Source organism: Auxenochlorella protothecoides (assembly GCF_000733215.1).
Source record: "Auxenochlorella protothecoides strain 0710 unplaced genomic scaffold scaffold33, whole genome shotgun sequence".
NCBI lineage: Eukaryota > Viridiplantae > Chlorophyta > Trebouxiophyceae > Chlorellales > Chlorellaceae > Auxenochlorella > Auxenochlorella protothecoides.
Window position 1 is genome coordinate 338,017 of NW_011934206.1, and position 11,475 is coordinate 349,491.

At 64.2% G+C, this 11,475-nt stretch overlaps 4 protein-coding genes across 4 annotated transcripts in view; 1 reads left to right on the forward strand and 3 right to left on the reverse strand.

Annotated features, from left to right (window-relative positions):
• Positions 1 to 60: 60 nt before the first annotated feature.
• On the forward strand, positions 61 to 667 carry F751_3135 (hypothetical protein; the record flags this gene model as incomplete). The annotated part of the gene is made up of 2 exons (XM_011399003.1): positions 61 to 231; positions 398 to 667. 2 exons carry the CDS (start codon positions 61 to 63, stop codon positions 665 to 667), a joined length of 441 nt encoding a protein of 146 aa, XP_011397305.1.
• A 770-nt stretch (positions 668 to 1,437) lies between these two features.
• Positions 1,438 to 6,934, reverse strand: F751_3136 (Metacaspase-1; the record flags this gene model as incomplete). Its single annotated transcript, XM_011399004.1, has 14 exons — positions 1,438 to 1,669; positions 1,848 to 1,902; positions 2,090 to 2,168; positions 2,322 to 2,453; positions 2,627 to 2,766; positions 2,880 to 2,907; positions 3,072 to 3,129; positions 3,278 to 3,530; positions 3,853 to 3,958; positions 4,673 to 4,766; positions 5,082 to 5,806; positions 6,032 to 6,142; positions 6,303 to 6,590; positions 6,746 to 6,934. The coding sequence occupies 14 exons, from the start codon at positions 6,932 to 6,934 to the stop codon at positions 1,438 to 1,440; spliced, it is 2,490 nt and encodes an 829-aa protein (XP_011397306.1).
• Positions 6,935 to 7,706: 772 nt separating this feature from the next.
• Positions 7,707 to 9,505, reverse strand: F751_3137 (hypothetical protein; the record flags this gene model as incomplete). The annotated part of the gene is made up of 3 exons (XM_011399005.1): positions 7,707 to 8,633; positions 8,788 to 9,296; positions 9,442 to 9,505. The coding sequence occupies 3 exons, from the start codon at positions 9,503 to 9,505 to the stop codon at positions 7,707 to 7,709; spliced, it is 1,500 nt and encodes a 499-aa protein (XP_011397307.1).
• Positions 9,506 to 10,237: 732 nt separating this feature from the next.
• The window catches only part of F751_3138 (hypothetical protein), a gene marked incomplete at both ends in the record, with an annotated part of 2,817 nt that continues 1,579 nt past the window's right edge, over positions 10,238 to 11,475 (reverse strand). Inside the window, 2 exons of the mRNA XM_011399006.1 lie at positions 10,238 to 10,887; positions 11,164 to 11,242. Of these exons, the coding sequence (XP_011397308.1) occupies positions 10,238 to 10,887; positions 11,164 to 11,242 (729 nt within the window). The remainder of the gene's footprint in view (positions 10,888 to 11,163; positions 11,243 to 11,475) is intronic.

An 11,475-nucleotide genomic window follows, 5' to 3' on the forward strand; every position in this document is an offset into this window, starting at 1 on the left:
TCACTCCTCAGCTGAAATCATCCCAGTACCTGACGCCAACGTGGCACACCCCTGCAGGTCATGGAGCATGCTGGGGCCAAGCAGCTGGTGGTCCAGGCGCAGCTGATCGATGAGGTGGAGGCCACGGCCTCGGCGCTCAACATCGCCACTTCCTTCCTGCGGCTGAACCGCCCCGACGGCCACCCAGACTACGTCCACGTCCTGCGCATCCACCCCGACAAGCTGGATCCGGTGGGGCTGGGTGGGCACTGCCCGCAGGGGAGGGGCAGTGCCCTGAAAGAGGCTGTTCAAGCCCAGCCAGATTGATATGGCGCTGCATCATCGGGAAGCATTATTGCTGGATCCTTGGTACACCACCCTCTGACGTCTCCCTGCCCTCTCCACCTCTTGCCTCCAGGTGGAGGAGGACCAGCTGCACCGGAGGCTGGGAAAGCGCTCCGCCAAGCGCCTGAGGTCGAGGTACCGTGGGGGTCCCCGGGAGGGGAGCGACAGCGAAGACTCGAGCTCGAGCGGCGAGGGCGGCGAGGCGAGCGCGGAGCCCCGCAAGCCACGGGGGACGCCCGCCAGGCAGGAAGACGTGGCCAAGCTCCTGCGTCAGCAGGCCGAGATCCTGGAGCTGCTGCGCGCCAAGCACGGCATGCAGCCCTCCAATGGGCAAAGTGCCTGATGGCTTTGAAATTTCCCAACCATCACTCTGTCCCTGTTCAAGACTTTCTCCCATCAAAGTACATGTGATACGTACCTGGGAAATACCTAGGATGTATGCTGTGCCCATGCATTCCCCCTCCCTTATTACTTGATCAAGCTCTTCCTCTTCTGCCCGAGGTCCATTGCTGGACCTTGGACAAGATGCCCTGCTCTTACAGATGAGGGCTTCACCCCTCTACCTTTTACTGGTTCTGCAACCCTTCATACCACGGCAAGAGCATCTATGACCGCAGGATTGAACGATCTCACACACTTACAGGTCCCAAGGTGCAAGACTTAAATACCTATGTGCCGGACGAAGGGCATCAGGGAGATTGGGAGAGTTGGGAGAGCAATGTTTGGGGTCAAGATAAATTGGGGGGGAGCTGTCGACTCTATACACACTTGAAAAGTAGTTGCAATTATTGCGGCAGCTTGAACTCACCCGCAAGTGTGGCATGCTTTCTGGTGTCAGACCAAATGACACTGCACCCATGCGCTGTGTGGCGGGGCAGCGCCCCAAAAAGACACGGCTGTGAGCCAGGATGATTTCATATCCTTGGTTAGGAACAAGCATCCCCATCCCCGAGGCAATGTGCCAAGAGCATGGCCATGGCAAGCCTGAGTAGGTGCCAGGCTACAAGCTCCGACCTTCCTTCCTGAAGGCTTGTCAGGCCGCGTCCTCGTCAGAGGTCTAAGGAGCCTCTCAGTAGGTTGCTGGGCGGAGCTGCGGCACATCCCGACCCCGCCTCACAGCGAGAACTTGAAGCCCAGGTCGAAGGTGTACACGCTACTGAGCTGCGGCTGCTGCCGCTGGTAGTTGGCGGTGTTGCCCAGCAGCATGCCCCCAAGCATGGAGGTCAGGCCCCCGCCGCCCATTCCCCCTAGCAGGGATCCGCCGAGGCCGCCGCCACCGCCGCCCGAGGAGCCTCCCAGCGCGTGGTGCAGCGTCCAGTCCATGGCCACCAGCAGCTCGCCATACCTTGGAGGAAAACAGGGAGAACTAGGGCTGTATGATCAGCCTCAGGGCCCACAGCCTGCATTCTCCCTGAGCCGAGGAAGGCTGACTGCCGTGGACAAGCAGCGCTGATGCCTGGTGAGGTCGAAAACCCTATCACAGCAACGAGCACCCTTCCAAAACAGCCCCAAGCCCTGCTCACGTCATGGTCGTTCCTCGCTGCTCTATTGCCTGGATGAAGGCATACGTGGCTGCTCCTGTGGACGTATACCCTGAGCACATGCCCAAACAGTGGGCGCACTGATATGCTTTGTGATGCAAGATCGAGTACCACGAAAGCAAACAGGTCGCGTAATTCCCGCCAATTTGCACTTGCAAGCATATCTTCCACGTGGATATACAGCACTCTTTGCTTCCCAATCGCCACTGCCGAAACCCCGTCACCTGACAGCTGGGTGGTATCTGCCGCAGTCTGCGAGTCCGTGGACGCCCCGATCTGCACAGCAAAGCCGCCTGCCGTGCCCTGGAACGCATTGAGAGGATGGGACCATAGTTACGACCCAGCCTGCGAGGTTTGCATCCGAACTCTCACTGCAAGGGCATACCGTTTTAGAATCATCCACCTCCAACCCCCCTCGACCTTGCCGGCAAGTATCCAGCTTGAACCCAATGGCACCTTGTGGGCGCGAGGTTGCCACTGGTACTCGCTCCTCCATTGGGGCACGCCGTTGTAGCTCATGGCAGAGAAGGGCAGGTCCATCACAGACCCCGAGTGGCACGCATCCACGATGGCATGCAGCTTCACGCCCTGGGCAAAAGGGCAAGGGGCGGGCGAGTTGTGGTGTTGGGAGATGCAGCGCGGCTGAGTGTTGATGCGTAGAAGACACAGGACAAGAGGCCCAACCTTGTCTGCCCTGCTGCTGGAACCTCATGGAGGCCTCTGCACACCATGCACCGACCCTGGACCCCCTTCAACCTTACCTGAGGGATGGGATTAATGAGGTACCTATTGAGATCATTGTCCACAATCTCGCCGGCCTGTTGGAAGTCCAAGGGGCACAACGTCTCGTTTTTCCCATCCGGCTCCTCTCCGCTGTAGTCAGGCTGCTGGCTGCCATGCCCTGTGGCCGGGCAGGCAGGTGGAGCTGGGTGGGGCACGGGTCCGGGCTGCGGTGACACAGCACATGGGTGTGTCTCTGTCCATGCCCACGCTCCCCACTGCTCACGTACCCACCGGAGTAGTGGAAGACCAGGGAATCCCCCTGGTGAAGGGGAAGCGGGTGAAGGAAATTTGATGTGGGAGTTCACTTGCCAATCCTGACCCTTCCGGGCAGACCCATCCCCAGCCTCACCCTCCAAGCATTGGCTCAAGAGGGCGCTGCATCGCCAAGGACATGCAACCGAATCCTCCTGCTCCCTATCGCACCGGCTTCATCCCTGAAGTGAGCCACTGGATGCCGCAAAATATGTTGTACCGCGTGGGCCTGTGTGTTGTGGATGTCAGTCAGGGGAGAGAGCTCTCTCGTTTGAGGCATGGGGCACTGCCTGTGCCACCGGAATAGTCTGCACCCAGGCTTTTTCCTGATTCAAGCAGTGTTCTTCCCCTTCCCCCTTCCCCACCCCCTATCTCACAGGCGGCTTGGGTCCCTGATGTCCTCCGTCATCAGCAGAATGTTTTCTTGGGAGAAGCCAAAGCGTGTGCGCAGCATGTACTCCATGCACTGCGCGTCGTTGATGCAGCCCCGCAGCTCCGCGCGCTGACCCCGGTAGTTGATGCCCACGATAAACGCCTTCTTCCCGGGCCCACCGGCCGGGGGCATGGGCGCAGGGACTTGACCCGGGCCACCGACGCGAGGGATGGGTGGCCCGCCATACGGCGCCGGGCCTGGACCGTGGGGGAGGGGCGGCGGCTGTGCCTGTGGGAAGGGTGGCGGCCCTGATTCGCTGCCTATGCCGGGGAAGAACTCGGTCGGGCCCCGGCCAGGCAGGGGAGCAGGCGCTTGGACTGACTTCCCGGCTGCCTGCGATGCAGATGCTCAGGTGGAACAATTTGGTGTTCTGGCATGGGCGAGTGGCTGTGTGCTGGAAGTGAGAAAATCAGGGGCACTACCCACAGACTTGGTCAAGGGTGCTGGACTAGGTGGTGCCAACACCAGGCAGTGCAACCCTGATGTGTGCCAGCGGGTTCCCAAATAGACGCAGTAGACTTCTACACACCTCCTGTGCAAGCTGCGAGATGCGGGCTGCCTCGGTGATGAGATCCTCCCTGCTCCTCGCACTGGCAGAATTGCCACCACTTTCGTCAATGTACTCCTGGGCATCAAGGGGTGAGGAGTGGGAGGAGTGGCCTTTCGTGGTTGAACATGGATAACATTGTAATGCATTAGAACGTAGTGTGCTATCTGGACAGCATAGCCGCAGTCCCCTTGCCTGCAGCTGGCGAAGGGTCCAATCAGCGAAAAGCTCCCTGCTGGCCATCCCCCCTGTGTGGCAGGGACTATGCCATTGACCAAGTGATCCTGTTGATAGTATGAGCTGGTAAGGTATGCTAATGATTGCTCGTACATCGCCACGCTGAGGGCACCTTACGCGGACCAGGAGCGCAACTGCTAGGTTTTCCACGTGCGCGCGCGTACGGGCGGCGTCATGCGGCCCTCCCTGAAGTCAGCACTGCATCCTCCCGCACTCAGGTTCACCGCGGGATTGACATCACCCCTCGTCCAAGCTTTTCAACATATACCACTGCACTTAATGATCAGTAATGAAGTGCCCGCCCCCCCCTCGGCAGCCAGCCAGCATAATCACAGTCTGCCCCTGCAGCGGCCCTCCCAACCCGCGCCAAGCCATTCATGCGGTGGCGGTGTGCTGCATGGACATGATGAGATCCTTCAGCTCCTGGATCTCCTTCTTCAGGTCGTCCACCTTCTGCTCCAGCCCCTGCGGCCCCTTGTCCTTGCCCTCCTCGCCGTCCTCCCCCGCCTCCATGTTCTCCGTCCCCGCCTCGTTCTCCTCCTCCTTGCCCCACACGCTGGCCACCTCCACGTGGTCCAGCCTCCCGGGGTCAACCCGCAGGACATGCAGGTACTTGGGATAGAGGTGGGGATACTTGTTCTCCACAAACCTGCAATATTATGGGTTGTGTGTTTTGGGGATGAGGGTAGGAGGTGTTGCTTACATCCTCACCAGCTGCACTGCCCGGTTCACATGCTGTTTGAATCTTGTGCAGGGAGTCCCAAAATTCCATTCCTTCTCACACACATTTGCACATGCAAGGGTTCCACAGCTGTCTTTCCACCCCTTCCCCCGACATCCGACTTGCCCTCAACTCTGAAATCACATGCGCACACATGCTTCCCTGAACCACACCGAGACACCATTTCCAGACACACCCCTTCCCCCTCCCCATCACCGAAGAACAGCCCCTCCTCCCCAGCACCTGGGCAGGGTGCTGTCGATTTCATCGATGACCTGGGCCTTGGAGAGGAGCATGCGCAGGCCCTCGTTGTCGGTCACCCGCTCGAGGCTGGCGGTGAGGATGCCGATGAGTAGGTTCATGAGCACCACACCCATGACGAAGACGAAGCCGACGCCCAGCAGGGAGGCGGTGACTGGGTTGTGGCTCTTGTGCAGGCCGTCCAGCTCCACGTCGCCGTCCAGCCAGGTGACCATGGTGAGGAGGGTGAGCGGGTAGGTGCTGAACTCCTTGTGCTCCTCCTGGTCCTCGCGGAAGAGGATGTGCAGGGCGAGGCCCCAACCAGCCACCACCAGGAGCAGGAAGACGAGGTAGTACTTGACGTCATGCATGACCTCCTTCAGGTCGTCCACGAAGGAGAAGCGCGTGGACTTGAAGACGCGGGAGAAGTACTGGAGGCGGAAGAGGAGCAGGATGCACTGGAGCGCCGCCGCCACCGACAGCCAGCCGGCCTTGAGCGTGACGCGACCCAGGTGCAGGAAGGTGATGTAGGCCTGCAGGCCGTAGGTGGTCAAGTCCAGCAGGTTCCACAGGCTGGCCCAGCCGCGGGGGCCGTAGTGCGCCAGGGTCGCGCCCTCAATGGCCAGGAAAGGGGCCATGCCCACCAGCGCCAGCACGTCCGCCGCCACCGTGCCACGTCCCCGCGCCGTCTGCACCAGCTCGCGCAGGCTCAGGCTTGTGTCCTCGTCCTGGGAGGATCAGGTAATTTATGAGTCATCCACTTGTGTATTTGTTGGTGAGACGAGAGTTTTGGGGAGGAATCTCATGTTGGAAAGGGATAGGGGGACGGCAGTATCCAGCACAGAGGGTTGCGGGGGCAGTCCTGCCGGCTCTGTGCCGCCCCGCAAACTCAAATCAATTCGCCTGGAACCTTCGCTGGCCCCTCATCCCCCGCTTTCCACCCATGCGCCCACCTGGAAGAGAACGGTGAAGACGGCAAAGCTGCAGAGCCAGAGCATGAAGAAGGCCAGCTCGACCAGCAGCAGGTTGTGGCAGTAGGAAGTCCACTTCCAGTCGATCACCGCCTGTGCAGAGCGCGACGGGATCGGAGTGGGAGGCACTCGTGTGACAAGGACTGCGGCGGCTGGGAGGGTCGCTGCAGGATCAAATCCAGAAAGATCCCCAGAACTCTACAGCCACTATCTCTCATCCCTGAAGCACACAATCCCCTCAACTTGCCTGCACAGCGGGCAGGGCAAACACATCCATGCCACAGCCGGCCCCCTGCCAGCGCTTGAGCAGGGGCTGGAGGAGGCCGTCCTGGTCGGGGGCGGCAGCATTCTCCACGCGGATGCTGTATGCCAGCACCGGGATGGTGCTGCTCCAGCCATGCTGCCCCTTCTTCTGCTTCTTCTTGGAGGCTGAGGCGCCCAGGAAGCGCAGCCAGGCCTCTTCGGGATTGTCCAGGGTGGGGCTGTCGGAGCCCATGGTCAGGATGGAGTCGTCCCCCAGCCGCCCCAGGACGAGGTGGTCCTGCGCCAAGGGGGGAGGGAGGGTGTGGAAATGCTCGCATGGGTATCCAGCCATGTCCTCACCGCATTCTGACATTGATCCATGCTGGCGGGGGCGGTACGGATGCCGGTCCCTTGGCCAGGCCAGGCCCTCGGATCTGGGGTGCCCGATCCCACCTCGACGAGGAACTCCGCCACGCGCCGCACGCTGCGCTTCTGCAGCGTTCTCAGGACCTCTGTGGGGTGCTCTTCCAGGAGCCTCTTCACCGTGAAGGTGCGATCGGCGCCCGGCACCCCCTCCTCCACCGCGTCCCACAGCTCATCCTCCCCCGCATGCACGAGCAGGGGATGGTTCTCCTCGTCCATGATGCTCGACTCGTGTGGTGGCTGCGCTACTAGGGTTTCACTTTACAGGCCAGGAGCCCAGGGCGACACCACGCATGTGGTCATCGGAGATCCCGCGATCGCCGATGCGCGCACTTCATGCCGACTTCCGCGCATGAGATCTGCGCGTTCTCACCCTGGCTGATGGGTTCCCAACAGGCATGGACCCGGTTGCTCAGTTCCGGCCCTTCCAGTGCAGGCTGAGCAGTGACCTCTTCATTATTTGGCAGTTTACACTCCTGCAAAGCAAAGACACGGTGGGTGGACGGCTCGCCCGGAACGCAAGGGCAGTGAAGGACAAGGGGCATGTGTGGGGCCGGGACGGGATGTGTGCTCCGCCCCACCGTCGCATAGCAAGGGGTGGGACGCAAAAGTGCAAGCATATGGGGACGGGATTTCAATTGGGGCTGGCAGATGGCCAGCCGCGCGGGAAGGGGAGGGGGAAAGGGGCTCCTGCCCTAAAGGTTGGGCGGGGCGGGCGACCATGCTTGTTCAACATGGGGCCGGGGATGTATATTGAGTGGCATTCAGCCTCGTGATGGTGGAAAAGGGGGAGCCCTGCAGCTCCCACACCGCCGGCGCCGGCAGGGGGCCGGTAATCGGTGGTGGCGCCATGCACACCGAGGGACTGCGGGCGCCGAGCGTCGGCCGCCGCCGCCGGGATGCGGGAGGGAACCTCATGATCGCTGTCGTCGTGCGCCATCGAGGCACGCGGACTCTGCCGGGTCGGCTCCCAGGCACGCCCCGTTGCGCCTCACTGGGCGGCAGCCAGGGGCTGGGCGCCGCCCGCCAGGCCGGCGTAGGCCGCGCCGCCGAGCACCGGGACGTCGCCCGGCGAGGCGCTGCCGGCGGTGGGCGAGTCGTCCTCGCTGGGCAGCAGCGAGGCGCCCGACCCCAGCTCGCCGCCGCGTGCGCTGCACAGGCGGCCCAGCACGGCCAGGCGCTCGGCGGGGTCGCCCTCGCCGGCCGACAGCACCGACGCGCCGTCGTAGCAGGGCGGGACGATGGGCGGCGCGAGGGCGGGGGAGGGCGCCGCGCCGGCTGCGCCGGCCGCCCCCGCCCCGGCGCCTGGGTCGCCCTCCTCCGCCTCGTCCTGGATGTAGTTGCGGCCATCAAACACGGCCTCGGCGGTGAACTGGTGCCACAGCACCTCGCCCTGCTTGCGGCAGCGCAGCTGCAGGTAGGCGATGGCGTCGGGCGATTCCATGGCCGTGCGGCGCACGGTGGCCAGCAGGGCCGAGGCGAAGGACTGCGCAGCCTGCCAGGCGAAGGCCCCCTCCTCCGTGCAGGTGGCCTGCCAGAAGGCGTCCAGGCAGGCGGTGGCCTGGCGCAGGACCGACCCCGAGTCCGAGGCCGCGACGTCGGAGGGGCGATACTCCTCCACGTACAGGATGCTGTTCTCGTAGTCCTCGTAGTACGCAGAGCGCGAGTCGTCAAAGGCCACCACCGGCGCCGCCAGCTGCGTGGCCACGTGGGGCTGCAGCACGCTGGCGCAGCCCAGCGCGCTCAGCGCGGTCTTGGGCGCCGCGGCGGGCAGCACGTCGGGGAAGGTGCTGGTCATGTGCGTCGGCCAGCGCGAGCGCGGCATCAGCTCCCCGTCCGGGTCCAGGAAGGTCCAGAGCAGCTGCAGGTACTCCTGCTTGCCCTTGGAGCAGATGAAGGTCGTGAAGCGGTCCTCGTTCTGAGGGGAGGGGAGTGCCAGTGGGGGTTGGGAGGAGTCTGAGCAGGAGGGGGTTTGGAGTGAAAGGGAGGTGCAGAGCTCCAGGGGGGCGTGACCCTTGCCATGCCACCGATGGATCCCCAAAGGAGGGAACCCCTCCCCCCCTTTCAGCCACCTGCGCCAGGAAGCTGCGGAAGATGGCCCAGCCCTTCCGCACGCGGACGTGGAAGGTGCAGTCCACCTGGTTCATGCGCCAGTGCATGAGGAACACCTCCTCGGCCAGTGGGTCGTAGTGGTTCAGGCGCGCCCACTGCGCGGGCACCTGCTTGCCAGACTGGGTGGTGACCGTGCAGTCCACCCAGTCCAGGGCCGCCCAGTCGCGCTCGCTCAGCGTGACTGCGTGTGCGTCGATCAGCGTGTTGTCCACGTCCAGCACGACGGCGACCTTGGCCTCGCGGCGCAGGGCCTCGCACAGCTCTACCGCGCGGATGTTGGTGGCGTAGACCACGAAGAAGAGGCCGTCGCGCTGGGCCACGGCGGGCACACGCGGGACCAGCACCACATCGGCCACGGGCAGGGTGCAGACCAGGACCTCGTCCGCGTCGTAGGCCGCGGTGCAGAGCTCAAGCATCTTGGCCGCGTGCTTGGTCTCGCCGGGGATGCAGCCGATGAGCGCATCGGGGCCTACGGGGTGGGGGGTGGGGGCGGGCGACGTGACATCCGACCGGTCGGCGAGTCGACTAGGGGAGCGGCAGGGGCATGCCTGCGCCTACCGACCCCTCCCTGGAATCGATGCACGGTAAAAAGCATTCAGGGATCTGAATCTCACCTCGCTTGTTCACAACATGCTGCACGGCGAGTGCCGGAAGGGAGAGTTTCCTACGGGGGAACATGGGGGATGACGGTCAAATGTGTCGCGACTTTGGGACATGAAACGTCTCGCAGCCACCCCACCACGCATACCTGGATGTAAGAGTTTGTAGGTTCTGTCGGACGGCGGGATGGGAGCTGGCGGTGTGGTAGAGCCGGCCCACGATGCCTTGCGGCCCGTCGGAGTCCTCATCCACATCGCTGGCGAGCTGCAGGCGGCAATTAGCCCATGGGAGCTGTGTATGCATCAACCGAGTTGCGGCTGTCTCACACGGCGTCGAGAGGTGCACAGGTCTGGGACCCACTTCCTCGCCGCACAGCGAAGGCGAACGGCCGGGTGAGACTGAGTATGAGCGTCGCCTTTACACCGGGGACTGCGGATCGATGCGCTGAGGCAGATCACAATTAATGGTCTGGATGATGGTAGCTGGGCGAATCTACTGAATAAGGTCCTGCCGTTGTGTAGATTCTTCCTTGCTCCGGCGCCCCCCAAACAACCCCACCGGCATCGATTTCCCGGGTCGAAGGCTGTTCCGGAATCTCTGCCTCGAGGGAAGCCGGCAGAGACAGGGCCATTACATGCCATGACGAAAGGCACACAGCCATGCACGGGCTTCAGGCGCCTGTTCATCAGGCGGGCCCGCGGCCCAAGCCCCCAACACGCGGGTCGGGGGTGGGGCCCAGGCCCGGGTAACAATGATGCCATGGCGGCATTGGGGCTCCTGGCCTGAGCCTTCCCCAACAATCCCAGCCCGTCAACAGAGCCCTGCACTCCTGGCCGCGGCCAGAAGCTTGTGCAAATTAGCCAGCAGGTGGCCCGGTCCCCCAGCGCTCATGCCGTGCGCCTGCAGCAGCTGGGCCACGTCCTTGTTGAGCAGGTACACTGCGATGCCGAACCTGGGCCGGTCCCGGTCGCCCGTGCAGTGCAGCGGGTAGGTCTGGAGCTCCGCGCCCGCGTCTGCCGCGCCCGGGTCCGCCGCCGGCGCGCCCGAGAAGAAGGAGGGGGCCGGGGCGGGGGCGGGGCGCCACCCGCCCGCCGGCGCGTATCCGCTGGCGATGCCGGAGGTGGACCCCTCCAGGCGCAGCGGGTAACGCAGCGGCACGCCCAGGTACCGCGCTGCGGCCTGCACCACCTGCGCGGCGTAGCCGGCGGCCACGCTGGCCGCGCGGTCCTCGCCCGGGTCGGCGTCGTAGCCGCCCGCCAGGAAGGCCTTGCGCCACACCCCCGCGTCCAGCGTGCGCCCCAGGATGCTGAGCTGGACCTCGCGCGCCGTCAGGCCCGGGGCCAGCAGGGAGGGGTGCGACGGCAGTGTGTGGCGCGAGGCCACGCCCGCCGAGGACCCCGCCCAGCGCCGCTCCAGCCGCTCCTCCAGGTAGCCGCCTGACGGCTCCCGTGCAACCATCACTGTGATTTTGGCCGTTCATTTTAAGAGGTGGTCGTCGGGGTATGGGAAGCAGGTGTGCCGTGTGTAAGGAGTGCAGGGGCAGAACAGAACAGATGGTCCGAGTAAAGTTTGCACTGGCCACGAGAAGCAGTGTTGCGGGACAATCACATGGAGGACATGAGTGCCGGCAGCAGCAGCCCTGAAGGCAACCTGTGCTGAGCCATGGCGTCCCTCCGTCGCCGCCCCCCATTCCTCGCCCCCACACCACCATCCCTTCTCTCTCCTTCCAAGCCCACCTGCGCTGGGCTGCAGCTCGAAGGCCTCCCCCAGCGCGTCCAGCAGGCGGCAGCGCCGCGCGGTCAGCGCGGCAAAGGCCTGCAGCAGCCTGCCATGCCCCTCCTCGCCCGCCACGGCGTCGCGCGCGGTGCGCAGCCGCCGCGCCGCGCCCAGCATCACCCGCAGCGCCGTGGCCTGGGCCTGCGCGCAGGCGAGCGCCGCGGCGCGCAGCTCGCCCGCGCGCCGGACGGCGCGCCGCGCCCGCGCCCGCGCCGCCGCGCCGCGCGCCTCCAGCTGCGCCGCCAGTGCGCGCAGGTCCAGCAGCGCCGCGG